This window comes from Lichenostomus cassidix, chromosome 1 (assembly GCF_008360975.1).
Source record: "Lichenostomus cassidix isolate B80296 chromosome 1, HeHo_3.0, whole genome shotgun sequence".
In the NCBI taxonomy this organism is placed as follows: Eukaryota; Metazoa; Chordata; class Aves; order Passeriformes; family Meliphagidae; genus Lichenostomus; species Lichenostomus cassidix.
Window position 1 is genome coordinate 14,486,834 of NC_139479.1, and position 27,091 is coordinate 14,513,924.

A 27,091-nucleotide genomic window follows, 5' to 3' on the forward strand; every position below is an offset into this window, starting at 1 on the left:
CTAACTAACATAACATTTTTTCGCTTCTGAATTTTAAATCTTGTAGTTCGGTCTGGTCCTAGTCTTTATCACTTCTTTTAAGTTAAATTATAAAAAATAATCTGTCTTTCTGGATTTCCAGTAAAATATTTAAATTCTATATTTACAAGTTGGCTCTCTTCTTTTATTTGTTTGCTTTTGAATATAGGTTTATGTTCAACATACTGCTGTTATGATTCTGATTTGTAAAAACACCAAATAAGCCTTGAACAATACTCAGAATAGTATGTAGGATGATTTGGTAAAGCAACCTCAATTTTAATCTGTTCAATTTTAGTAATATTAAAATATATATTAGAGTTGTTAAGTACAGCATTAAAGCATGTACATTTCTGTAAGTTGTAAAATGGTTAATCTTTCAAGAGAATGATAAAAAATATTATTCAGGTCCTGAATAACATAAGCAATGTTTTCAGATACTTTTTAAAATAATCAGTTATTTTTAATCTATTAATATGACCAGGGAAATGTTGAGAGAATTGTAAAATACATATGTAAAAAAGTATAAATATATATTTAAGGAGAGTGTATAAAAAGTTAAAATATTTGTATATATACACACATATATATGCATACATGAATGAAATTAATTGTTCAACATTGGTTTGGACTTCCTATATCTCTCCCTATGTATATAAAAAAACGTTGAAGAGTTAAGTTTTCCGCATTGTAATGACAAGAAAGGTCAGTAGCACTGTTCCTAGAGATTACCTGATAATACCTAGCAGAAGGATCTGCCAGTGTTTTATGATTTTTCTAGAATTTAAGATAAGCATGTATTTTGAGGAAATGTCAACTAAACCAGTATGGGCACCTGTCAAAAGAATCACAGGAAAATAATGTCTTTTCTTGCATTTAATAAACAAACTGTTGACCATTTCTTGACAAAGTCTGGGGCTTGAGACCAGTGACTTGACATTTTTCATTACCATGGGCTTGGTCAGCAAGATTCCTTTTGGTAGTTCTGATGAAAAACTGCTGCTCTTTAGTACTTAAACTTGCCTAAGCTTCTGTCTATCTGGGGCTTACTTCTCTTCCAGGTTTGCTCAGTGTAGACTATTTCTTCTTTCTTCTTGATTATCCCTTCTTTTCTGGTTCCAAAGAAAGTGACATGATGATTAGATTGGAAAGGACTTGGAGCGGAAGAGGAGAAGGAAACTGAAACCTGGAAAATTTGGGTGTGGTTTGCCCAGGGGATTTGGGAGATGGTGTCTGCAGTTTTCTCCCAGACATCATATGTGCTTCCTGGAAATGTATTTCTTTAGGGTTAAGACCATTTCAGCAATGGGGAGCTTTGGATTTTGGTCACAAATTGACTGTGACAAGTTTTCTTTTAGAAGCTCAGAAAAAAGCAGCATGTTCCACCTAAGGTTAGATCTTTAAACAGTCAGCAGGTACTATGTAGCAACATGAAGTAACTTTTTCACCCAAGCCTGAACTCATTAATTAGTGGCTTAGCATCCCTAAATTAAGCAACAAGAATTGTATGTGTGTCCATGATGACAGAATTGTTTACTTCTCTGTCCAGAATCAGTCCCAGGTTTCACCTACTTACTCAGAAGGTAATCTTAGCACAGTCTCTGGACACCTCACTTTATTTTTGGTTTTTTATGAACTCCAGCATGCTTTTTTCACCTCCTCTACCTGATGTGGTTAGCAGTTGGGAACAATTAATGCCTGGTCACCTGTTATCATAACCACTGTCTCTGAGATAACTTTTTCTGTTGTGAAGTCTGACTTCATGCATTCAACCCAGGCTCACTGCATCACTGACACCCCCCTCAACTGTCCCCTGTCCTGAGTGGGGAGGATGGGTGGATTTTCATGAGGCAAAAGGGGAAGTCAACATCAGCTGTGTTTCTAACAAGAGTAAGCTAGAATGTGTTCTGGAAAGCAAGCTGGATTTGAGGAAGAAGTATTTTAGAAGAATTCTATATTCAAGGGAAAGAAATGGAATGTTGGGAAGGGATCTGGGTGTTGGAAGGACTCTGGCTTTCACCCAGGGGTGTGAGCATGGAGTGGGGCTAAGAGGGAGTGAAAGTCACGACTGTGGTTAAAGACCCTGGGGGCAGGAGCTGAGGGGAAAAGGCTGATCTGAGAGGAGGGATTTGGGATGGCTGGGCAAGAGCCTAGGAATGATGGGAAGGTTATGTGAGAGAGTTAGAAGGGTGACAATGTGCTGTACAAGGAAACAGGAATTGAAGAAACACAGAGGGGTTGAATAAGTGAGCAGGAAGAAGGGACTAGCTCTTTTATAAACAGTGTTAATTCTGGCTTTCCCTGACTTTCAAGTTCTTAGTCTGGCAATATTCCTTCTTTGATAGTGGCTGTATGTATGTTGGTATGTGACACTACAGGCTTGTGTGTATGTAGGCATGCTTACTGAACTCCTCTTTCCTGCCTTTTTATGGAATACACTTGCATGGGAAATGGACTTTTCCTCATAATTTGCCACATAAACTCCTGTTACTTGTTCTTTTATGTACACGTGAAGCAGCAGTCCAGTATGTATTGTTGCAGTCTGAATTTCTGTAACATCAGGGTAATGTCCCATGAAGGTTATTGCTCCAGTTGGAACACACAGCTGGGCAAGCCCTCAATAACAGAAGTAATTTTTTTCTTCATGTGAAGAGGCAGAAGTGGGTGAAGATGTAGCACCAAATTATGAGCTGAATTATGTATTTTCAAAACTTCATAGAAAACTTAACATGTGTTGTTTCCTGGTGTCTATTCTGAAGGCAGCTCCATAACAAGGACAGTTTTAAAGAAATCCCAAAGATTTTTACTTCAACATATATAGCTGATTTCCTTCAAAGCTTACTAGGAACAGCATGTCTGAAAAAACAATTTGGTTTTAAGCTTCAGAGGGATTTGAAACATAAAGAAAAAAAAGTTAAACCGTACTGTACACTTTTTTTACATAGGTAAGGGATACAAACTGGCAACTTGTGTACAAGGGCTTCCCTATTTATTGAGACAGTCACTTAGATTTACTAATCATTTCAGCTCTTCTGTGCACTGTATGTTTAATCTTAGTGGACTAAAGCCCTGTGTACTTGTATTTGTTGTTTTACACTTGTTTCATGTTGTCAAATGATTTTAAAGCAGAAGCAAATTTGCATGAAGTGAAATGCACCTTTTTGTCTGCACAAGCTGCTAGGGAACAGCAGATACTGGAGAAGGAGAGAAGAGCAAAACTTCAGTATGAAAAGCAAATGGAGGAGCGATGGAGAAGACTGGAGGAGCAGAGGCAGAGAGAGGAGCAGAAGAGAGCAGCTGTTGAAGAAAAACGGAGACAAAAGCTTAAAGAGGAGGAGGTAAGGTCCCCTGGGAGATGTATGGCAGCATTAAACATGGCTGAATATTGACATGCATTAAACGATTGGGGGTGGGGGCAGGACTGGAGATGTGAGGATTACTGCAATTACTGCAGGAGCTGCAAACCCCATCACCACAGCTGTAAGTAGCCTACCGCTGTTTGTACATCAAAAATACTTTCTAAAACAATTTTTTTTAATTTTTGTCTGATCTCCTGGAGTAGTGATCTACTACTGCTAACATATCTGGGACTCTGACTGTCAAATATAAAGAACCAGCTTTCTGGAAGGAAGTATTTAAAGATAAGTGTTTCCAAAAAGGGAAGGATTTTTTCTTACTGTTCTGTTTACTGTCCATGAAACAGAAATATTGATTGTGAAAATGTTTTTCCATTTTTCCTTGGCAACAAAAACTCAGAAATTTGTACTTAAAGCAGCAAAGAATCTAGGGTGTTTTCAAATTCTAGCATAGAACAGAATTAATCACATATTTTTAAGCATCTTCATGCCCTTCTTCTCTTCTATGCTCCCTGCTGAGATCGTTTCAGGTTCTTTTTTTGCTCTAGTGAGTCCAATTTCTGGTACAGCTCTCTGAATGCAGTGTGTGTATGTATATCTCTGCATGACATTATGTAGAGAACACTAGCACTGCTACTGATAAAGAATTAATGATTTTTGGAAAAGGGGGCAGTGGTTAAAAAAAAAAAGCCAAAAGAAAATATTTTCCCAATTCCTAGATAAAAAAGGTTTAGAAATCCACAGTTCTTAACCTCCTTTTTTCTGCCCCCGGTCCATTTATCAAAATAACTTTGTAAAACAGGTGAAACACTTCTGCATGATTTCAGAATAACATACAGCTGTTCACTGAGTTTTTTTGTTTGATTTTTCACATTAACTTAAAGAGAAAATTATATCCTGTCATTTGTTCAATATTAACATACTCGTTGTGATTTCTATGTAATGGCTGAGAATTAATTAATTTTAAAATATTTTGTCATGTGATTTGTTTCAAATTCTTTTAAGAAAAGTGGGAAAAAGCAGAAACAAAGGGTAGGAGGTCTCTCTCCTATGGTAAAAGCACTGAAGTCATGTGCTCCTTCGCCAGCATTTCCTGCTGTAATAACCTTTTGCAGCTAAGAAAAATCAATTTCCTTTGTGAGGGTTGTAAGGGGAAGGGGAAAGTACAAAAACTTTCAAATCCACGTCCTCAAAATTTTTTGCAGAGCAGGACAGAGAGGTGGAGAGGAGAGGTGTAGGAAGAGTGAGTATCTGCCAGCTTTCCCTGCCTGCATGGTTTGCCTTTGCTGGAGAAATGAGAGCAGTTGTTGGATATGAGAGGCTGTGACAGACCCAAAGTGTCTGTTTGGTGGGGAGATCTCCTGTAGTGGCCTCCTGCACTTCCCCAGAGATGGGCATAAGAGGCTGAGCACACTGTGATGTTTTACCCAAGCATCACAAGCCTTTTACAGCTCCCCAAGACACTGCACGTGTGAGGGGAGGCTCCTCTAATGGCGGGAGAAAGGCTGCATCCAAGTGTTCGCTCATAATGTGAGTACCACTCCTAGCTCTGCCCACTGGGCTGGTCCTTTATGCTTAAAGTGTCCAAAGCCTTTTTTGGAAGCTAAAGCAGGCCTGGGTCTGGATTCTTTCCCTTTCCTTTCCTCCCTGCTCCTCCCCCAGGCTGAGGAACCTGAGAGGAGGCTATGTGGGCAGGAGGAGAAGAGAGGATGCTTGCTTGTTTGGGGATGGATTAAACCTCTTGGGAGAAAAAAGCCCAGGCGACTCTCAAGGAGAAGGGCATGCATGGGGGAATAATCTATAGAACAGGAGAGGGCAAAGGAAGAAGGGAAGTGGGAATAGGAGACATCATCACCTCCTAGCTTCCCTTCACAGTTTCTTGTCCCTCATTCCAGTTTATTCCCACTTTCCCCAGTGAGGTTGTGATGAACCCCTCAAACTGTGTGCATAAATAACAGCAGAGATCCGAGTAAGGATGGTGATGAACTTGCATCTCCCTGGGTTGCAAGTTACTCACTGCTTGTGAGTCATTCTGGCCATTTAAGACCATCTTTACTGGAAGAGCTTTGAATATACATTTCCCAGCCGTGGGATGTGGGGTATGTGTGCCCCAGTGAGCCAGTGTACTGCAGCATGTTCTCCATGTTTCTTCTTTTAACATTGGTTTACACTGGCTGGGGACTGAAGTACCCATTTGACTTGCTTGTCAGGTGTCTGCAATGACAAGTTGAGAGATTTTCTTCCTTGTTCCCTACCTTGTTGGTAATCCTTTATATTTTCTGTAAGTTATTTTTCCTTGTGTTTTAACACAGCAGAAAGTAGTGCATATTTGTGATAGGAACAGGTTGTATAAATCTCTCTCTAGAAAATATTATTGTTGAATCTGTAAGAGTTTGAGAGAGAGGAATGGCTCTTAAACTGGTGGGGGCTTGTTGGCTCCTATGTCAGGACATCTTCTGCTTGTCTGTTTTGCTTGCAAGGACTTCTTAAAGAGGTGGCTAAAATTAGATTTATTTTACTTGCTTTTTTCCCTCTACAATGCCAGGTAAGAGATGGTGGTTTTAAAGTCTCTATTGGTAGAAATCAAGGTATTCTGTCAGAGTTCTTTGGGGCAGCTGGAACTTGTTGCAGAGCACAGAGGAAGTGTGTCTGATTTTTCTGAAGAAACTGAGCAAATAATGTTTAGAAATTATTCTGTCTACATTGGCTGCTTCCTTCTTATCTGTAGAGGTCTTTAGTATCACCACCCATCCCTTTGTATTACTTTTAAAGCTGCCCACTTCTTTTAGTGAAAGCAGTCCTTGAGCCTTGAGGAAAGCATCATGTTGTTCTACAGAAGTGATTTACAAGTTTCTTTTAACAGGGAACGGGACAAAAGTAAAGCTTGTCCTTTTCCAGTTAAAATAATTTTTCTCCCTTTTCCTGTCTTGAACTTCCATGTGACTTGGAAATACCTTGTAAATAGATGTCTAGCTGTACACAGGTTATTGGGAAAAGATTGTTATGGTGCATGTGCACTATTTGTAAAAAAGTACTTGCTTAGACACCAGAGAGTGAAAAGCTCTCGAGATGTTATAGCTTTAATTACTTACTGTACTCCACTCCAAAGATGAAGCTAAATGATAATGTCAGGAAACAGTGAGCTACTTACATGTGTAAAAAGTGAAGAGGAAGAGATGGTTTTGCGTTCTCTTAGATGTTTGTGATGCAGATATAAGGAGATTGGTTTAGAATTATTTGCACAAATTTTTTTAAGTCATAATACTTGAAACATTCTTTTTCCTCACGTCATCTGTGTTATATTTTACACAGAGGAAATGAAAATACTTAGTCAAATTACTTGTCTTCTCACAACTGAGTTTTGAAGGGGTGGATTTTTGGTTGTTTTTAATTCAGAGTACAAATATTTATTCTGTTGCTCAGGCTGAGGAAAACCTGCATGAATAGCTGGATTTTTGGAAGTAATGTATATTTTAGATACTAGCAGTAGATGGCTCTCTTTTATGGTTTTATTAGTTCTTAATTTAACCTACATGCAATGCTTGTACATTATGGGCTTTTTTGTGTGAAAACTCACTATATCTTGAGAGCAGACATTGTTTCCTCTATCTGTAGCTATTAGAGTTCACATGGGTAGTTTGATATGTTTTCAAGAAGGTGCTTTATCTATAACATAGACTGGAAGGGTTTTCTGCATTGTTTGCTGATGAAGGAAAGCTTTGTCTTGTGGTTTAGTTTTTGTCATGGAACAAATTACTAATGTATGAGTTGTCTATGCTATGCTTCCTTATGTCTTATTATTTTCTTTGGCTTTTTAGTTTTGTGCCAGCTTAAAATGTTTTTTAATAACTATCCTTTCTTTGTGAAAAGCAGCCTTCATATTGTTCTTTATCTAACCTGTATCTGCAGAGGTTTCCTGAGTTTTAATAATTATGTTCTATGGGGCTTTAATGAAAGGCTCTTCGCAAATCAAAATTAATTATCCTCTCCAAATAATGTAAATGAGAATTTCAATCTCAGATTGTAGGTAGCATGGGCTTTCAAATGTGCATGAAAAGTAATTTAATTTCTTTAATCTATTTCACTATGCTTTTTATTCTTGAAACAAGACTTTGATAGTAGGTGGTATAAGTGTATTCTGTGATTTGCAAACGATAGAATATTGCTTGTCCTTACTCCAAGCATCATGAAAAAAAAGCAAAGAACACAGCAAACAGAAACAAATCACCCAGATAATTGAAACTTGACTGCTTTAATGTTATCTTTTTTGATTAATGTATAACAATATTCTTTAGAAATGGGGAAAAAAAGTAAAGTTCTGTGTAAGAGTATGCTTCAATGAGAAAGAAATGGAAGGGTGATTTTCATTGGTAAAGAGTGTGAGAAAGATAGGTTGGGGAAAGATGCATTGTAGAAGAAAGTGGTGAAAAGCAGACTGCAGAAAAGAGCTGGTGATGAAATAAATGAAGTTTGGAAGGACTAAGTATGGAAATTGACTCAAACAGAATTAAGTTAGAGAGGTGGGAAACTAAAAGTAAAAAAGCACAAACTTGGAATGCAAAGGCAGCACACACAGGTTTTGAATGTGAAAATGGTATCATTGAGTAGTAAGAGAAGAAAGACTGTAGCAAACTAAATCAGAGAGGAGTGACTTCAGATTCCAAAGAGTGGAAGATTGTTTCCTTTTCCCACACATGGAGTGTGCAAGAGGCCAGTTGGGTATTCAGAACTGGGGGGGTTTCTGTGCTGTTGCACAAGGGGCTGCGCTTGAGCTTTGTGATGCTTCCTACATGTGCTCTGTAGGGAGAAGAGGGAGAAGGAAAGAGGCAGAGCTCTGATTTTCATGCCTGCCTGGACACTGATGGCACTGAGTAGGCAGAGTGGGGGAAGAAGGGGGGAGGGAGGGCAGGGAAGCAGCTGCCTGCTTTCAGTGGTCTTTGAATGATGTTACCTGATAGACCGTGAGCTTACAACACGACTGAAAGATCGTCTTCCTGGAGACTGCAGAAGAAATTGCAACAACAGGGTGGGTCACCTGGCCAAAAGGTAACAGGGACAGGAGAGCTAGGAATGATAGAGGATGCAAGAATTTCCTTTTTTCAATCTTTGTAAAGAGGGTAATATAACAGACTATCTTATAGCACAAGTGATTTGTAATAAAATTAGGAGAAGAGAGCTAAAAGATTGAAAAAGGTTGTGGCTTGCTGTTGGTACTGATAGATAACTTGTAGCAGGGTTGCATGAGGTGGAAAAATTTAGTTCAGAAATAAATTACTGCAAGCCGTGGTAGTAGAAGAGATTGTTCAGAGATGTGGAAGCAGCAAAAATATGTTGTAGATAACCAGGAGATGATGAGAGGACATTGGGCAATGTAGAAAGTCAGTGACCAAGGGCAGAACCCCAGGAAGGTAACACCAAGTTTACAGGTACATGTATAAAAGTATGAAGATTACTGGAGGTGCCTGATGTCAGGGTCTGATGTGTTGAAGGAGTTCTACCAGAGACAACTGGCTCAACACCGGTGCAGAGCCAGAAGCAGATGTACCTGAACAAAGACTGGTTTTTTTTTGGTTGTTTTTTTTTTTTTTTTTGGTATAATATCTCAGGAAAAGGCAACAGGAAAGCCAGACCAAAGGCATTTATCAGTGAGAGAAAGTAATCTGGCCAAGAGATGTATGGAGGGTTTTCCACACAATTGATCTGGGCTGCCAAAAGATATTGTAGCTAGAGCAGGGGATTGATAAAATCAAAAGGGGTATGATATAATCACAGAAGCCTGCAGGATCCAGTTTGAAGTGGATAAGAGTAGGAGTTTTGTACTAGACCAGAAGGACGTAGCAAAGGTAATAAGGAATAGCACCAAAAATACTAATAGGATCAAAGGGCTAAAACTGAGCGTGGCAGGAGCTGGAGGCAGCAAGAGTAGATGTATCTTTCACAGTAGGGGTTGTGCTGCTGAAAGGTGAGGGTGAGGAGGTTGCCAGATGCGAATGAGATAATGGGAGGAGGAAAGGAAGAAGCTGTTAGATGATGAAACTGTGGGTGGGGAAGAACCACATTTTATCTGCTTGAAAGGAGGGAAAGAAAAGGTGCAGGGATCATTGCCACAGCAATAAATCACTGAGAAACTAGCAGACGGAGGAGGTGGGAATGAAACTCAGTGGAGGTCTTGGAGTGAGAGTCAAGAGGTGGTGGAGAGGGAATAAAGTGACCATACTTAGCTGTAAATTAAAGGTAGAGCAAGACCGGGGAGGGAAAAAATTAATTTTATTTTTCCCCATGTGAAAATCCTAAGTCATGGAGAAGAATGTGGGGATGGTGGGGGGGGAAAAAGTCAATCTTGGAACAGTATGATCTAGGCATGCACTAAAAAAAAATACACAGAGGAGGAAAAAAATCGGAAGGTGTTAAATGTCTAGGCTTAAGGAACATAGTGGAAGAAAGGAGGGAGTTTTTGTAAAAATAAATAAGTAGGGCACCCTGCAAAGTAACCTACTTAGGGTTTGAAGTGATCATTTATCTGAGTGACTAGGTGGAGCCACTGGCATTGCAGCAATTTAACTGTGCTCAGAAAGGGATGGGAAAAAATCCTGATGTCTGCATAGACAAGAAGGAGTTAATGCTTGTCGAGCATTATTCTTATACAAATTAAGTCCAGAGCACAGCAGCAGCCTCACCAGCAGGAGCAGATGCTAGGCAGTGATGCAACCTGTGTTATTTACTTAGGCCTCTGTAGTGACCTCAGTGGCTTGCAGACAAAGGATACACATATCTGGAGGTAGGTAGCCTGCTAAAACCTTCTTTATTCAGTTCTTTTTCTTTTATTGCAAACAAGCTCCTGTAATGATCCTGTGTGGAGCAACAGGGGGACTGTATTTTTAGCATGGTTTCGGAAGGCGGGGCAAGGCAGCCCCCAAAGAAGTGACTGAGATTTGTTTCTGGGTTTGTACCAATATTGGCAGGAGCGTTTAGAAGCCATGATGCGCAGGTCCCTCGAACGCAGCCAGCAGCTGGAGCAGAAGCAGAAGCGATGGTCGTGGGGAGGAGCACTGGCTGCAGGCTCAGGAGGGAGAGATGGTAAGTGAAATAGGCTGCCTGCATTGCAGATCTGCAAGTGCAAAATGCATGAGATTGTGGAGATAGTGAGTATGATGGGTTTATAGTCAGGGTGGTACTGTAGGGGCTACTGCCTTGGGGTGTGAGTAAGTGCTTTGTAATTGCTTGCCAGGTTTCCTCTCCCTAATCCCTTCTGGGGAGAAATGTTCCTCCTAACTTTGGGAATGCAGATCATTTTAATAGAGTAACCAGAATCTGTTTGGAGGATGCTAAATGCTAAAATTAAAATTGATGCACTGTCTCCTTATTAGCTTCTTCCACATTGTCTTCCTACACACACAGTTAGCAAATTTAATATTCCCCAAAGGACTGAGTGCTGTCTAAGACTTGCAAAAGATGATCTGTTTTTGTTTGGTACTTCTAAAAACCTGATGGGAATTTCTAGATGACTGTGCAGCATGTGCAGTTTAAAATAGTTTGGGTTTTTTCCCCACATACATTCTGTTACTGCTATTTTTGCTTTGGCTTCAGAGGAAATTCTTTTTATTGCATAATCAGTCATGTGCTTTTATATTTCAGAAATATGCATGTTTTCTCTTTAAATCATACAATTTTGTTAAATTTGTCAGGTTTGAATAAACTGTTGTTATAGGGAAAACTATCCATGTTTGGGTGTTGATGAAATGTAACAATTTCTCTCTTTTAAACAGTGTGTAAGTATACTTAACTTTAAAAAGGCAAACTCTGTTTCATATCGTAATTTTCCAGATATGTCATTAGAAAAGCAAGGAAATTAAATATATATAATAATACAAGAAGTCTCTTTGAGAAAGAAACCAGTTTTCTTTGTGATGCAGTTTATGCTTAATTCCAGCTCCCCCAACTTATTCAGTAATTTCTTTCACCTCTTTTTGCTCTGATTTCTCTGCTGTGTAGGTGAATCAGAAAATACCCCACCCCCTGTTCTAGGTTTAGCTGCCAACACCCTTCCTCCAGACCCTGTGACCTCTACTGCTCCTGCTGATTCCTTCAATGGTATTTCAGAGAATCACAGTACCATCGTGTCTCGTTTATAACTGTTCTAATCACTGTAATCCATCCACTGATCTTGTTCTTCCTAACCACTGTTTTCTTATCATTTCAGTCTGGTACTCTACGGCATTACCTTTAGTGATGTAGACCAGTGTCTTTTTAATTTCCTTTTAATTTTGCTATGGTGGAGCAGTGCATGCCTCACATTCCAGCACAGTAGAGGCATTTCATGGTTTCTCAGTAACTGTAGACTTCTGCCACTCAGATTCTCATGTTTGTTAATTCTGCGGGTGCTCTGTGTGTGTGTGTATAATTACACATATATTTGACAGTTCTAATGGACGTGCACAGGTGCTGTTGAAAAAAAATTTCAGTTGCACAGTAAGAAAATGTGTTATGAAGACCATGTTTCATCAAAACAGCCTTCTCTTTCCATCTCAAGGGCCTTTTCCTGCGATATGTTGAGAGCAAGTAAATTTGGTATAAACAGTCATGCTATGTTTTCAGCCTCCTGAAATTAATTTTGGCCAAGCTGGTATTTGTAACAAACTCAAATGGTTGACTTTGTTTAAGCAATCAGGTTTTATATTGTTCAGTTACCTTTTTTTTTTTTTTTTTGGCGTGGTTTTATCTGTGGTTTGGTTTGTTGGCTTTTTTAAATTATTATTCCCATAAAAGGACTCTGAAGTAGATGACTCTTCCAAAATTACAAATGGATTGCATATATCATTTCTAATCTAGATTGCAAATGTACTTGGCATTTTGAAAAGAAAACACAGCCTGTGCTTTTGAGAAGTAGTTTCCTTCTCTCCCCCAGAGGAGGAGTTAGGCTTGGCTATTACTCCTGCAGAATTCACAGTAATTGTCGTTCTGCCCATGATCTCACAGAACTGCTGTTTCTGCAGAAACAAATTTTTTACTGATTGTCCTTCATGTGCAAAGGTATTTGCCTGTGCAACTGATGTTTTGCAGCATACCAGCATTACATGTGCTTTTTTAAAAAAGCAAATGTAGTGAATTGTATTGTTTGCTGTAGTAGATGGAGGCAAATCTTGGAAACCCCACTGAGGCAATGGTTTCATCGATGTACTAGGGAATGCAGTAACTTAGAAGATGCAGGTTTAGGGCTACATATATGTCTCTAGCTGAAAATATTTTTGGTTTTGAAAGAAATAAAATTCAAATGTAGGGGACAGAGCATCTGTGCTTTTAGCTTCTGAGTGTAAGTCAGTGATCATTATGTACTAGTACTCTGCAGTAATACTTGAGTAACATTTCTCTTTCATTCAGTTGAATAGATGTCAAGGTAGGAAATGGGTATTGTGCCCAAACAGACTTTGTCAAATAGTATTTCAGAAGAAAAATGAACCAACAAACTGAGCTGTCTCTTTTTTTTTTTTAGATTCTTCTCAAGGCAGAATGATAAAGCCAAATGGCTGGTGCCAGCTCAGTCATTAAAACAGTGAGGACTCATACAGATGTACAAATGTTGGTTATTTCATTTTCTTATTAGAGTAATATCTGATGTGAATCCAAGCTCTTCCAGACTGAAGGTAGAGGAGGGAATGAAGATGAGTTCAGAGTTGTCATGTGCAGTTCATTTTCTTTGGGTAACTTCATGCTAGTGCTAGTATTGAGCATCTTGTATCTGAAAAGCTTCACTCATTCAGACCTGATAGATAATTATTTACCAGTGTCAGTGTGAAAATAGGCTGTTGTAAAACTGGAATGCAAAATTCACAAGAAGAAAAGTTGCATGCTAACACACACAGGGTCATTCATGCCTAATGCAGTGCTGTGATCAGTGCCACGAGTATAAATGCAAGTATTAATTTTGGGAGTTTATCAACACTGTGGTGTGAATACAAATATCTTCAATGCATTTCTCTGCAGCATGTGACAAACTTTCAGCCTCTACAATGAATCTGCCAAAGCAAATGGAGTCGCCAATCAGTAAACGCCTCTCCTCCTCCACCGCGGCCATAACACATTCCCCCGACAGAGGCAAGTGAACCTGCTGGTCTCCTGCCAGCATCAACTCTCCTTCTGCTTAAAGCACTGCTGGGCCATATAGCTTTGTGATTTGCTTATGTCTGTTATTCAGAGTAACTCAAACATTTGAGAGATTCTGTATTAATAACATAGTTCTGCAGCCTGTCCCAAGACTGTGCTGCCATGCTGGAGATTATAGTCCAGCAACAAATGCTGTAGGGTTTTCACTGATTCTTTTTCAACTTTTGATACTCCAGCAAACAGGGCTGTAAGTGCATGCTGTGACTGCAGCAATTTCCTATAACTGTATTGCTTGTGACCAAGCAAAATAAGGAATAACAAGCAAACCAAAGGTGTGGCTTGACAGTAGATATGGGATGTACTGTGTGCAGGAGTACATCCAGTGAGCCACCTGGGAGACTTCAATCTGGTGACCACAGTTGTAGAGCCCTTTAATTTCTTATGGAACTCTGATCCTCAAGAGACTCCGCAAAAGATGATCATCTTGTGGGATTAGTGGTTGCTAAACACTACAGAGAGTACTGAAGGGTTTATCTCCCTGTGAACTCTTTGGATTTCTTTTTTGTTTATTTTGTGTTTGCTTTTTTTCCCTTTACCCCTTTTTTTTTTTTTTTTAAGTGTAATGGGAAAAAATATATTTACGAAAATAAATTACTATGAAGACTTGTTTCTAGAATGAAAAAGAGCAGGTAAATTTATTTTAACTTTTCAATTGCTTAAGGAAGCTCATCAGTAGTTTTGAGGTTATTATGACAGATGGCTATATGTACATGTAATAGGAACATCTATAAATATGTCTTATACAGTTGACATATTATATATGTCAATACAGTTATATTTAGGGAGTAGGAAGTAATGCAGGCATATTGTATAAATAAGACTTACGTAACGTGGTGAGACGGCAGATTTTAAATGCAGTCCCAGTATGGCTGGCACATCAGTGAGCAGCTGCGCTGTTCTACCAAGTGCTCTACCTTTCCTACTGGGGAAGAAGACAAACCTTTTTCATGCTGAGTCATGAAAGCAACCATTTTCCAGAATAGAACATGCCCCTGCATAAAAACAAAATACAACATGATCTTAACCTTACTGTGTGTATTGTATGGGTGGGAAACTTTAAAAAATGGAGAAGAAACTTTAAAAAATGGAGAAATTAGGTTTTTTTCAGAGGGAATGCAAACTATCTTCAAATATTTTAAATCTTAAAAACTTCAGGTTTTTTTGTCATTTCATTTAATCATTTCATTGTTTTATTTCAGTTATTTTAATGTAACATTGTTTTATTCCTTTGCATGTTAAATTTTATTTTGTTTGCTCCCATCCTTCAGCTCACCGCATGCATCTTAGTCCAATGGAAAACTTTATTGTTTCTCGTCTGCTGACTCCCACACAGTCATCTTTAGCCAGAAGCAGAAGTACATTAATGCTTTCTGAGCAGTACAATACTCCAGGTAAAAATGTGACTTCCTCACTTTGAAAACACTGAGGTATGGTTTTAGCTGCATTTGTGTAGCTGATGAAAGAAATAGAGTACTGTGAAACTGAAAATGACAATTTACAGGATAGTACAAAATCAATGATGAACTAAGTTGTTCTAGATAGTATATTTAAAATCTTTGAAAAGCACATTATCTTGTCTGTGTTTTCATTTTTTTAAATAGATATTCAGAACAACAAAATCATTAAACTACAGACTATAAAAAAATTGATATATTCGTTTAAGAAACAGGTTTTTAGACAAGGATGTGACAACTCCCAGGGGCTTTGATTGATTTATTAATGTCTGCCCTGTCACATCCAAATAGTATGTAGAACAAAAATCCCAGTGCACCATGGAGTGTTAATTATATTTACCAGGGTTCCAATTCCTAGCTGTTAAATATCTTTTTGCCTTCAACTGTATGACTGTGTGTATTTTTATATGTATGTGTGTGTGTGTGTGTGTGTGTATACATAAATGAAATTATACATACTTAGAGGGAAAAACAGACTATTGATAGGAAGGTGTCAGTTCCAGAAATTATTGGTCTTTAAGGGATGATAGTTGCCATTCCTATGTGTAAAGGGCAGTCTAATAAAACTGTTATTTTGCAAATATCTACAAAATAACGTTTCCAGTCCTGCTAATACTTAGGCAAGTGCCTGACTCTGAGTTGTTTCTGCTTATAAAGCCATACCTGGTCATAGCATTGGCTGAAACAAGACAGAAGTTTAAAAGCCCTTTTTAGTTTTAATAGAACCAACAAACAAAAAAAGCACCCCAAAGCGCACACCCAAATGTCTGTCTGCAAAATGAAACACTTTCTTAGGCGTAACTATTTAGATGATAAAAGACTGATCATCTTTATGATGAGTGTTTTCACACATCTTGGTTGAAATAGGCTTAGGTTCTGCATCTATGCTTTTAATACAAAGCTATTTAAAAATTAATTGCTAAGTAAACCTGCTTTCCCTTGTGTGTTGCTTCTTTGTTCAGTGCATAGGGACATTGATATTGAATGTCTCTAAAATTGTTTCCCTTGTTTCTACATTAAATGCAGCCTCTACTGGAAGCAGAAATGTTGTCATACAGTACTTGAAAAAGTTCCCGGTTTGCTTACTGCTCAGGGATCAACTACTGCCAAGAGTGATAAAAACCCAACTCAAAATTAGATCAGTACATTCTGCATAAGATTTTGAGCTGGATTGCTGAGGCCATGGATGATGTCTTCTGTCTTGTATTTGATATCAAAGAAATCAATAAGGATAACTTGTTCTTCCTCGCTCACTCTGTTTGTAAACTCTCTGGTTTATATATCTTCATCACAGGATCTTTAAAGTAGCACTTGGCATGTCTGACAAGGGTATAATTTGTTCTGCAAACTGCTTTTTCACTGAGCTGAAACAGGAGAGCTGATTTTGGGAACAGCTTTTTGAGCAAGCATTCTCTTGTCATTTCCAAGGCAATCAGGCTGTAGCACAGGTTGCAAACAACAATCTGAGTGGCCATTGACATTTTGCTAGTAATTGCCAGCAAAATAGTTGAGGGAGATGTCCCATTTGTCATGTACTTCTCCCCACAGAAGTAGCTTCCTGAACAGGGAAGAGAGTTCTTCCTTTCCAAGAGCTTGTACTGTGCCTCCTGTCATGATGCTGGGGTCAAAATTGCTCTGCTGCTGCATTTTCTGTAAGCTTAGATATGAGAAGCCTCAATTTCAGACTCTACAGCAACACATTGTCACTCCAAGTCAAGGTATTCAGGCAAACAGTTATAACTGGACATATGATTATTTCTTTTAACATATAAATAAATAAAAATAAATTATTGAAATAAAAATATTTCTCTTAGGCAGCTTTTAAGTTTCTGAACATTTTTCTTAATATTCAGTGACCTTATTCCAACTGGCTGGGAAGTGGGTCAAAGAATACAAAGGTCCACTTAAACTTTAAAGCATACAAAAAGGCTTCATAAAAATTCTATTAGGGCTGCCTCCAATAAAAAATTGGGAATGTGACTTTCTGTACATTAGTGCATAATTACTGCTTTTTCAAAGTCAATATCCTCTCTGACTTTAGTTGACTGAAACTGAAAACACTCTTATCACTTGATTGCAATTAGTGTGTGTCTTACTGATAAAACATATGCTGTGTTGGTTGTTCTATATGTATGTGAAGGTTTCATCTTGAGAGGCAATATGAACAAAAGCAGGAGTAAAATATTCCATTTAAAAAGAACCTGTTCATATTGCAAATTAAAAAAGACTTGCCCTGTAAGCTGTAATGCATGTGTCACACTCAAATTGGTGTCTCCCTCAGATAACAACTGAAATACCTATAGCAGCATTTAGTTTAGGTTTGGGGTTTTTTTGTTAGGGTTTTTTTTTAATTAAGTGTTACTTGAGTAAATAATTAAGGTATTTAGGAGCCTTTGCATGTTTAGGCTTTAAAAAAGACAAAACACAACCCCCTATGCTTCTGTCACCTTTCCTGTTTTGCAGTACATGTTTAAAAGTCATCCAACTGGAATTATCTGCTTACTCTTTTTATCATATGCAAAGGAAGCTGGGCTTCTTAGAAGTAGAGTCACAGTATTAGTCAGCTGATTAAAAAGATGTATGAATAAGAGAGCAATACTTTAGAGGTAATTTTTTAAAATACTATAAAATGTTTCAGTTGAGATTTTTAATAAATATGAGATCATGTTGAATGCATTATATGTGATATTTTGAAACACTAAAAAGCACTTTAAAACTACCTTTGAACATTATAACATAAAAGTATGCTGTTTTCTCCCCTCCTTTACTTCCTCTATCTGTGCTCCCTTTTGCTCTTGCTATTGTACTATAACTCTTTAGTATTCCATATCTGTCCTCGTGTAGCACCAGCTAGTCCTCTTAAATCTCCCTACAAGCCTTCCCCCACCCGAAGCACCGACAGGAAGAAGGCAAATTCACCCTCCGCTGCCAATGCCATGAAAGGGGCACCTGCAGCTGAAGCTACTCAGGTGAGTTTGTAATGGTTTTGATTTCACTGCTGGGTAAACTGATGCAGCTGCTGCTTGTTATGTTTCCCTTTGCATGAATACAAATCAAGTGCTTCCCCTGCTATAAGAAACAGCAGTATGGCAGCAACATTGAGTGCTGGTATCGGAGAACCAACACCCTTATTTTCAGAGAACTGAGGCATTGAGGTGTATGTTTTTGGACTTGCTGGTAACTTCTGGGAATGGGGATGGCAAATAGAGTCTCCCCCTGACTATGACTGTCCAGTCTTGCTGGTAACTGAGAAAGCTTCATATATTTCAGAAACTCTCCAAGTGTATTGATAATGCCTCTGTTTTACACTAATTTCTTTAGCTCTTTATGTGAACATTTTTAATGCTGTTTGCCTAAAAGATGTGTTATTGATCCACTGTAGTTTCCAGAAAATAAAAGGCAAATCACTCACCTTCACTGAGTCGACACAGTTTAAGTCATGCTTTTAAAAAAATCTGTTAGGCCTGTAAAATTCACATAAGGTCCTGTATCTTGTAATACTTAATGACAGGGGAATTCATGCTGTCTAAATTAGCTGCAAGTGAGAGAACCAAAGCTAGGAGTGGAGGTTTGTGTGGTGTCAATCTTAGGTGTGATTCAGTGTTACCTGCAGCAATATTTCTGTGAGATGACTGTTGCAGTGCTGGTCATGTCTCAGCGGGGGCATATGGATGATTTTGAACATTCCACCCAGTGCTACCACCCCTCCTAAAAACTCTAGTAGAGGCTCTGATGTGGTATTAGTTACCAGCAATTTGCATGCTTTGTCCATGCAAGACAGGGGTGGGTGTGTGCTATGGCTATGTAAAATAAAACAACTATTAATAGCACCTCGGTTGTGAGCTGCTGTTTAAAAAACTTTTATGATTATGCCACACAAATGTCTTTATATTCCATCTTGCTAAAAAAACAATCAAAGGCATTTTTGATTTATTGATCCTAATTATGGAAATCAAAATGAACTGTGCTTCTAGACTGAGAAGATAAAGAAGGAGAAGCGACCTGCAACACCTGGTTCATCATCTGGTATGGGATCTCCACTGAGAAGGTCTGATTCTCCTGCTGCCTTGTCCAGAAGATCTGCATCACCTGCAACACCTAAGTATGCCTTTCTTATTAGTGGACTAATATGCTGTGAATTTCTCATTAGCTGTAAATAAGGTTGATTTTTGAGGAAATTCCTTTGAACTGTTGTATAAAATCTAGTTAACTTTACATATACATACACACATACACAGATGGGCAAAAGGAGCGACAAGTGTAGATGACAAATCAAGTATCTATAATAATTGTGTTAGTGCCCACTAGAGACTCTTCCCTCTGCCGTTCCTCAATCTTGAGATTATAGTGCCTTTCGTCATTCATGTGAAATTTTATTTCACATTTATTTTTAAATATGCTTTTGTTTTGTTTGATTTGGAAGAAACTGACTAATGTGAAGAAATGCATCATGAATACTAACGAGAAATTCCAGCATTTAATATATGCATTTCCTATTGTTGGCATGACCATCTGGTGCCATAAATACACTTAACTATGTGTCATCTAAGCCACTGGTTTTAACCTTTGCTCATTTGCAGACCTCTGTGGTTTTGCTGCTTTTTGTTCTTTTTGTTTTTCAATGCAGAGCTGTGGGCCTATAGCATGTCTGCGTTTACTGGCAACTGACTTGCTTTTCTTGATTGTCTTTTGCTGAAAACTGCACTCTGAGTACCACAGCTTGCAATTCAAGTCTAAGCAAAGGTGTCTCCAGGTTTCTTAGAATATTAAGTCTGACTCTAATATAGGAGTATGCTAAAGTAGTCCTGGCCTACAGTACAAGCCTGATTTTTCTGGCTGCTTGATTGGTTTGGTTTTTTTTCCCGTAGACCCTGTTTGTGGGTCCCACTTCTGTCTTGAAAATTATCTTATTTATTTATCTTTTTTAATCTGAAGCTGGCCATATTTTGAATCAGTCTTTATGATCCCCTTTCTGACAAATTTCTCCTGCCTGAAAAACCAGCTGGTGTTCCTTTTCTGTTTCAGCTCTGAGGGCATAGCCCTTTAGTGGGGGATGATTTTGTGTGTGAATCTGATGTTAGACAACATAAGGCAACCATCTGACTCTCGGAATTCTTTCTGTTTTATACGTCTCCTTGCGTGTAACAGGGACACTGCAGTTCTGGGCTCATATTATAAGGCTACTAACTCTCAAACTTCCAGTATTATCTATATAATGTAATCAAGTTCTGTAGTATGAACTACATCTATTCTGTGAAAAATTGAGTGAAATACCATGTTAATGACAATCAGCTTTCTTATTACAGTTTTGAGCAGATCATTGGCTAGTGGCACTCTGCAATGTGAAAAAAAAAAGTTTGAGCTCTAAAAATGCATATTATTCTGTAAGTACTGATACTCCCTGCTCAGAATACATTTTTTCAGTTTAGCTAGGATAAGAGACAAACCAAGAGACACATTTAAGCAAAATGACTGGTGGGAAATGAATAGATGAGAGTCAAGTGCTTCTTGCTGGGCAAATGAAGGTTAGGGTAGACCATCATAGAAACATCCAGTGGGTAAAAGAAAGAGTTCTTGGGGGAAAGAAAAAGCTCTTCAGTGCTTTATGAAAAGGCTGTGCCCAGTCTTAATTTGTAGCACTAATTTCCATTAAAGATTAGACAAAGATGGAGAATTCTTTGCTCAGAGGTACAAATTATGGTAGCCTTTATACAGTAAAATGTTTTTGTGCCTATAAGCAATATAAGGAATACTGTTTTTAGAGGAAGAAACTCTTAATTCCTCCATGCAGATGCTGCATAGAGGAATTAAGAAGCCTACTAGTGGGTTTCTCTGTGATTGTGAGCCACAGTAGTGATCTTTTTTTTTTTTCTACTCCTCTTTCTCGAGGGAATCTGATTCTGACCATGGGTAGAAATGTATTTCCAAGCATTTAATCTTAACGTGGCCCAATTAGAACACCCTCCTTGACCTTATGAGAGATACAGTAAATAGAGTTTAAATCTGTGTTTATTACTGATTGCAGAGAGTTCTGCTTCAGCACTTTCAAAACTTTCCCTTATAATTCTAAAATAAAAACGTGCCCTAATCACCATATTGTATTATTATATGTAGATAATAATAGTGATAATTTAATATATGCATTTTTTCATACAACTCAAATTCCACTGTTAATTTTCAATGAAGAGATAAGTTTATACAATATAAAGGAAGCTTCCAAAAGCATTACTGCCTGTATTTAAGTCCACTGACCAGCAAAATCATTATCTGACATTTAAGTATCATTTTAATCTGACTAAATATGTATACAACACTCATTCTCCTTGCAAACCTAACAATCTGTTGCAAGTTTAGTATTTCTCCTTCTAGCACACTATATGAATGAAAAAATACCCTGGAAGAAATGAGAATGCGTGTTGTACAGCATTAGTGTTAGTGATCCTGCATAGCACCTTAACCTCTAAAGCTGTTGAGGAAAGAATCAAGTATGGCCAGTGATTTAGACAACAGTCAGCTGTATGCATTTCTTTTCTTAAGAGTGTGTGACTTGACATTCAAGTTTTCTTGGTATTGTTCTAGTTACTAGCTCTTCACAGTTGTCATCTTGGTTTCTGAGTGGCAGTTAGTTGTCTTAATATTTCATTATTTATTAATTTAAAAGCTCTTTTTGTCGTGATGAAGTAACTGAAACAGGATCAAACAAGATGATAAAACTTCAGCTTAAAGAGACATGGTGATTAATGGCAGAAGAGAGCTGCAGTAATTACATAAATAAAATACCAATGTTTTGAATGTGCAAATTCTACTGAGAGCGCAAAAAAAGGTCAGGCCAACAACATAACTTCTGAGACAAAATGAGTGAACAAATATGAATGTAACAAGGAGAAAAGGGGGAAAAATAAAAATATGCTGAATGACTATTAAAAACAGGAAAGGAATTAAAAACTTGAAGTTATTTGGAAAAGTAAGTGTATCAAGAAATGTCACAGAAAGAAATCCAAAACTATTATTTGGAATCTTAATGTAGATCAGTTGACAAAGATGAAAGTTAATGGATTAGGGAGTTTGAATAATTGAGAAATTGTCTTTAATTTTTTTCAATTGCTATTGGATACTGATTGTGTAAAGTGCTCCTTTTCTTCAGATCTTTCACAAGATCAATAATAACTGGGCGAGGGCTTTTGGTAATTTTTTCTTTTAATGCTTCATCTTCAAAGATCTATACATTAATTGGTTTATTCTTGCAGTATCCCTCAGAGAATAGGTAAGTCCTTTCTTATAGATCAGGAAAGCAATAAAGCCTGTGTCCTTCACATGTCTTTGGGTAAATAGTCCCTAAATAAATCAATGGCACCTGACTGAATCAAGGAAGTAGGATTTAGTTTTAAGTGTCTTCAGATGAACCATAGCATAAGCCAGTGAATAAAAATCGAAAGCTGTGTCACATTCTTTTGCCAAAGCATTACTTCATGAGAGAAGGAGGAAGGAGCAAGGGGGAAGGGAAAAGTGATGATGGTGCTGCTGATGGGTGGTGGTTCATGTTTTCTTTCCAGATCCCAGACTGGTCATTGTTTCACTGCTCATGGTTTCACTAACTGAACCCCTCACTTGGTGGTTCTTTTGGGTGACAGCCCCCTGTAGCCTGGGGGACACATTTTTGACATCAAAAATATGCATGCTCAGTCAAATTACTGAATACTGATGGAATATGAACATAGAGTAGTACAAAAAAAGCTCCTCAAAGTTGTAAAATGTTGAAAAATGAGCTATTGGAAAGATGTCTGCATGTGGTGAATTCCCCACAGAAGTAGTTTCTATGTCCTGCAGTGACCTATTTTAGATTTTACTTCATATGTGCCACATTTACTACTTTTGATTTTTGTTTTCACTTGGAAAGATGAAAACAATGGGTAGAATGTTGGATCAAGACTGTTTTGAGGGATTTTTCAGCAGTTAGTTAGATAATGGGCCAGCTGAAGATTTTTAAACACCTGTAACGCGGCTATCAAAATAACTATTCTACAGACCTATGCTGAGTTTGTTCTTTTAAGAAATGTAAAAGAGAAATGAATCTGTCTTTGACTACAAAAGATCAAAACTAAGAGTGAAAGAAAACTGCTTTTGAGAAAATGTCACAGCAGAGCAAAAATGTCAGAACCCAGAAATAGCTTGTGATCAGAGCAATGTCAGAAAGCAGGTTTGAGAACATGCAGGTCCTTGGTGTGGTTTCAGCAGAGATTTTGTTGAATTAATGGGAATATAGAGGAAAAATAATGCAGCTGTGGCATTGCTGCAGTTTTCTGATTTACAGTCAGCCTTCTGAACAGCTGTAACCAGTGACCTGTCATGTAGCTGGCTTTTCGGGGAAGCATGGTCTTCTCTGCCCTGTTGTTTATGGCCAGAGCTGGATGTGACCTCTGATTTGTGTGCTACATGTACTTGATTTTCTCTGCTTAGCCAAAGTAAGCTCAGAACCCCTCATGTGCTCTTCCTGAGACATTGTTCTGCAGAATGGAGTATCCCTTTCACGATTAAATAGGAGCCATTGTAATTAAGAATCAGTGCATCCTCACACCTGATAGATGTTCAAACAGTGCATGCAGGGATCAGCTTCTTGCAAGCTGTCACTACCCCCATGTCAGCACAGGGCAGTTAGGTGAGAAAACTAATGTCTTCTAAAGAGGGAAGGAAGGTGCTTCTGGTACTTCTGTATTCCCCTGTAAAATCCAGTTACTGAGAATGAGTGAGCTGTCTGACAACTGACATGCTACCACTTCTTAGATTTTAGTGATTTGTCATCTTAATTCCAATCCTTATCAGGTGTAATTCTGTGTTTCCCACTTTCTTAGCACGGTTTAAACCTAAACAGGCTCCTATGCAAGTGATTATAATTTTTTTTTCTTAATAATTCCATTCTTCTGTCTGCAATCAAGTTTGGCCCTTTCTGGTGTAAAACAGCATAACTTAAATACTGTTTAGAAGGAGTGTTTTTTCCAGTAACAATTCTGCCTGTGTCAAGGAATGTTAAAGATGCTAAGTTGAGAATATATTTTAAATACAAGGGGGATAACAGTGTTGATTTAAAACTTTCTACTGGCATCCAGTAACTGATATAAAAATTCTGACAAAAGATTCTTGTTCCTGGTGGACTTGCTCAGCCTTTCACTCCTCACGCTGCACTGTTCCCATCCTTGCTGTAATCAGTCTTTTCTATGCTTCTTGCTTTTAGCTACATTATATGAAGCAAACTGTACTGTTTTCTTGTTCTTCTGGCCCAAGAGCCATTAAAAAATTACTGCAGGGCTAAAAGTTCAAAGATGCAGTACCTAAATAATACATTCAGCACATTTCTAATCCACCAGCTAAGCTGTACAGCCAGTCTGCACTAATGCCTAGGCAGTGCAAGGTATGTGGCTCTCATGACTAGACTTCTTCCTACCAACCTCTTTGATTGTCATGTCTTTATTAGAGAACAGTTACTTCCCTGCTAATACTGAGAATGACTCAGCTGTAGTTATTGGCTTGTTTTGCTCCTTCTGTCACAACAAGTTAAATAAAAAGCATTGCAAGGAATGTGTGGTAAAGTCGGAAATGTAAACCAAAGACAGCAAGAAGGCACTCTGCTTTGAAGAAGTGTCTAATTAGCAAGAAGCATCCTCTGTGCTTCAGAAAAACATGAGAAAAAGGTTGTTTTATTTTTATTTCCCAATTATATTTTTATGAAAGGCAGTTGGAAATGACTGCAATAATGTGTAAGATGTACACGTGTAGGTGTAGCCTTGAAATCTCTGCCTTCAGAAAGACCTGGAAATCCATCTATATCCTACAGAGGAATTTAAAGACAATGCTAAAAACAGATTTGGTCAACGCCAACCAATCTTATTAGCTTCTCTCATTGCAATTTTTTTCAATAACTAGAAACAGGCTTGCCTGTTCACATCTTCCAAAGCCTGTTTCTGTCATGGAACAGCAGGAGTCATGGGTGGCAGCAGGACAGACAAGGACAGAGACCTTGCCCACAGCACCCCATCCCATAGCAAACAAAAGAAGTGACATGGGTGGGTCTGGTGGTGGTGACCAGGATCAGCCAAGAGTCCAGTGACAGCCAACAAAGGCCTTACTGAGGCAAGTCCAAGGACAAGCCAGGACATCACGTCAGGATCAGCAGGTTAGGGAGCTGAGAAGAACAGGCTTACATACAGCTGAGCTCAGGCAAGGAGCAAGGGTGAGGACCTGAGCAGACAGGGAGCTCCTGGGCCTGCAGGCAAGGGGTACCCGAGATGAACTTCACATTTTGTTGAGTGCTACTGTTCCTGCAGCCCAGGGGCTTTTGGAGTCTGTGGTGGCTCTTCTGTGGGAGTAAGAAAGTAGGGATGGTGCAATACTCTGCAGTGTTTTCCTCCCCACAGGAATAGCTCCCCACCAGGCAGCTGAGTAAGCTCCTTGTATTCTAGTGTCTCAACCTCTTTCAAATGCATTGTAATAAGGTAGTAAATAACCCTTTCTTCTACTGAATTCATCAGTTTGGGGAGGAGTTGAAAGATGCCTTCTTTTTCCTGTCTGCCCTGTAATGCAAATGCTCTTCTGGTTATAATAATCTCTGACCACACAATACTATAGTTAGATCTATATAAAACTTGCCACTCCAGTCCATTAATTTTTAGCTGTTGTTCATGTTTTCATGCTTGTGGTTTGCCAGAATGAGTGTATAGTCCAGAAAATGTGGTATAGTATATGAAACTCTATATTGTATAGATGAAAAAAGTGGTAAGGGATAATACATTTATATCATAATTGCATATCCATGCAGAAGGTTAAAAATACATGTGTAATGTTCACTTTCATGTAAGATAATTTATTCTAATGAGACTGATATAAATCATTATTTTAAGATTGTAATCTCTTTATTCTCATACTACTTAGTCACACATCCCAGCCTTTCTTAACATTAGTAAGTGCTAGTTACTAGTGTTACATAAATAATGAATGGTGTTTGAGTGTAGTTTTATGTTTCCTGGTAATCTGTTCTCTTCATGTGCACCTATTTTCAGTGAATATCAGGTATCTTTACCCTTCCACTTTCCCAGAACTGAGTTTGGGGTTATCACTTCACCTGAAGTGTGCAGCAATCCATTGAGCATTGAGCTGCATTGCTGCTGTGCATCACCAACACCACAAATGCAGCTTGTGAAAGGCTGCAGGGGCTGAGTTTGGAGTCTGCAGTCTGTTGTGTTGCTGCTGAAAAAAGCACTAACTCAAACAGTGTTGCTGGCAATAAAATGGTTTGATTAGGTCTGTCTCTTTCTGTGGTACCCAGCCTTACCTTTGTATATACTGGTTTTTGGTGCTTTTTTGGAAAACCAGATACTATTAGAAAAAGACTCTGTTTGACAAGATGGTATTCAGATGAAAGCAGCACACTGTAACTCATTATAATTTCTACAGACATAGAGCAGCCATAGCTTTGGTTTAAATGTTCAAAATGACTGTAGAAACAGTAATGTTGAAAAATTTGTTTTGAAATGGTCATTGCTACAATCATTGGTTTAGGTAGTCCACAATTTCCTATCTCTCTCCTAGACCTCAGGCAGTATTATTGGTTTATTTGAATGAGAATTTCCTGTAATCATGTGCACTTCCATGTCAGTTCCATACATTTCAAGTTCTGATTGCATCCAGGTGGTTCTTTTCAGTATTGTGCAAATCAGCTGATACTCCTCTGTAGCCAGAGACAAGAAGGAACAAGAAACGTGAAGATGGAGTTTGATTCCAAGCTGTGTAACATCTGGCCTGTTTTGATTTTTGTTTTCCCTATCAGGACAGTTGCGAAGACTTATCCTCAGTCTCCTAAAAACACCAAACAATATCCAGCTTCTCCTGTGAAGCATCGTGCCACTTCCAATCTCAGCCAGGAAACACCTAAAAAGAAAGCAGACAAGGAGAAAGAAAATGTCAGTCACCTGAAGTCCCCAGGAGCACGTGCTGATGACGCAGGCCAGGTGACTCCTGAGAAGCATGTGCCTTCTGCTGGAAAGGCTGACAACACTGAAGGTGAGCCTTATTGAAAGATGTTATTGCAAGATAACATGGGTCCCTGAGACT

At 38.4% G+C, this 27,091-nt stretch overlaps 1 protein-coding gene across 3 annotated transcripts in view; it reads left to right on the forward strand.

The window, feature by feature from the left end:
• Positions 1 to 27,091, forward strand: part of MAP7D2 (MAP7 domain containing 2) — an 81,587-nt gene that overhangs the window by 45,480 nt on the left and 9,016 nt on the right. The window contains exons 1-8 of one of the 3 annotated variants that reach the window (XM_085050936.1): positions 9,927 to 10,152; positions 10,337 to 10,451; positions 11,367 to 11,465; positions 13,356 to 13,466; positions 14,804 to 14,926; positions 17,810 to 17,958; positions 18,964 to 19,091; positions 26,808 to 27,040. In XM_085050936.1, coding sequence (XP_084907062.1) covers positions 10,352 to 10,451; positions 11,367 to 11,465; positions 13,356 to 13,466; positions 14,804 to 14,926; positions 17,810 to 17,958; positions 18,964 to 19,091; positions 26,808 to 27,040 — 943 coding nt within the window. In that variant the 5' untranslated portion in view covers positions 9,927 to 10,152; positions 10,337 to 10,351. Of the gene's footprint in view, positions 1 to 3,192; positions 3,357 to 9,926; positions 10,153 to 10,336; positions 10,452 to 11,366; positions 11,466 to 13,355; positions 13,467 to 14,803; positions 14,927 to 17,809; positions 17,959 to 18,963; positions 19,092 to 26,807; positions 27,041 to 27,091 lie in introns of those variants that run through there. The other 2 variants (XM_085050927.1, XM_085050947.1) reach the window with 2 other exon arrangements.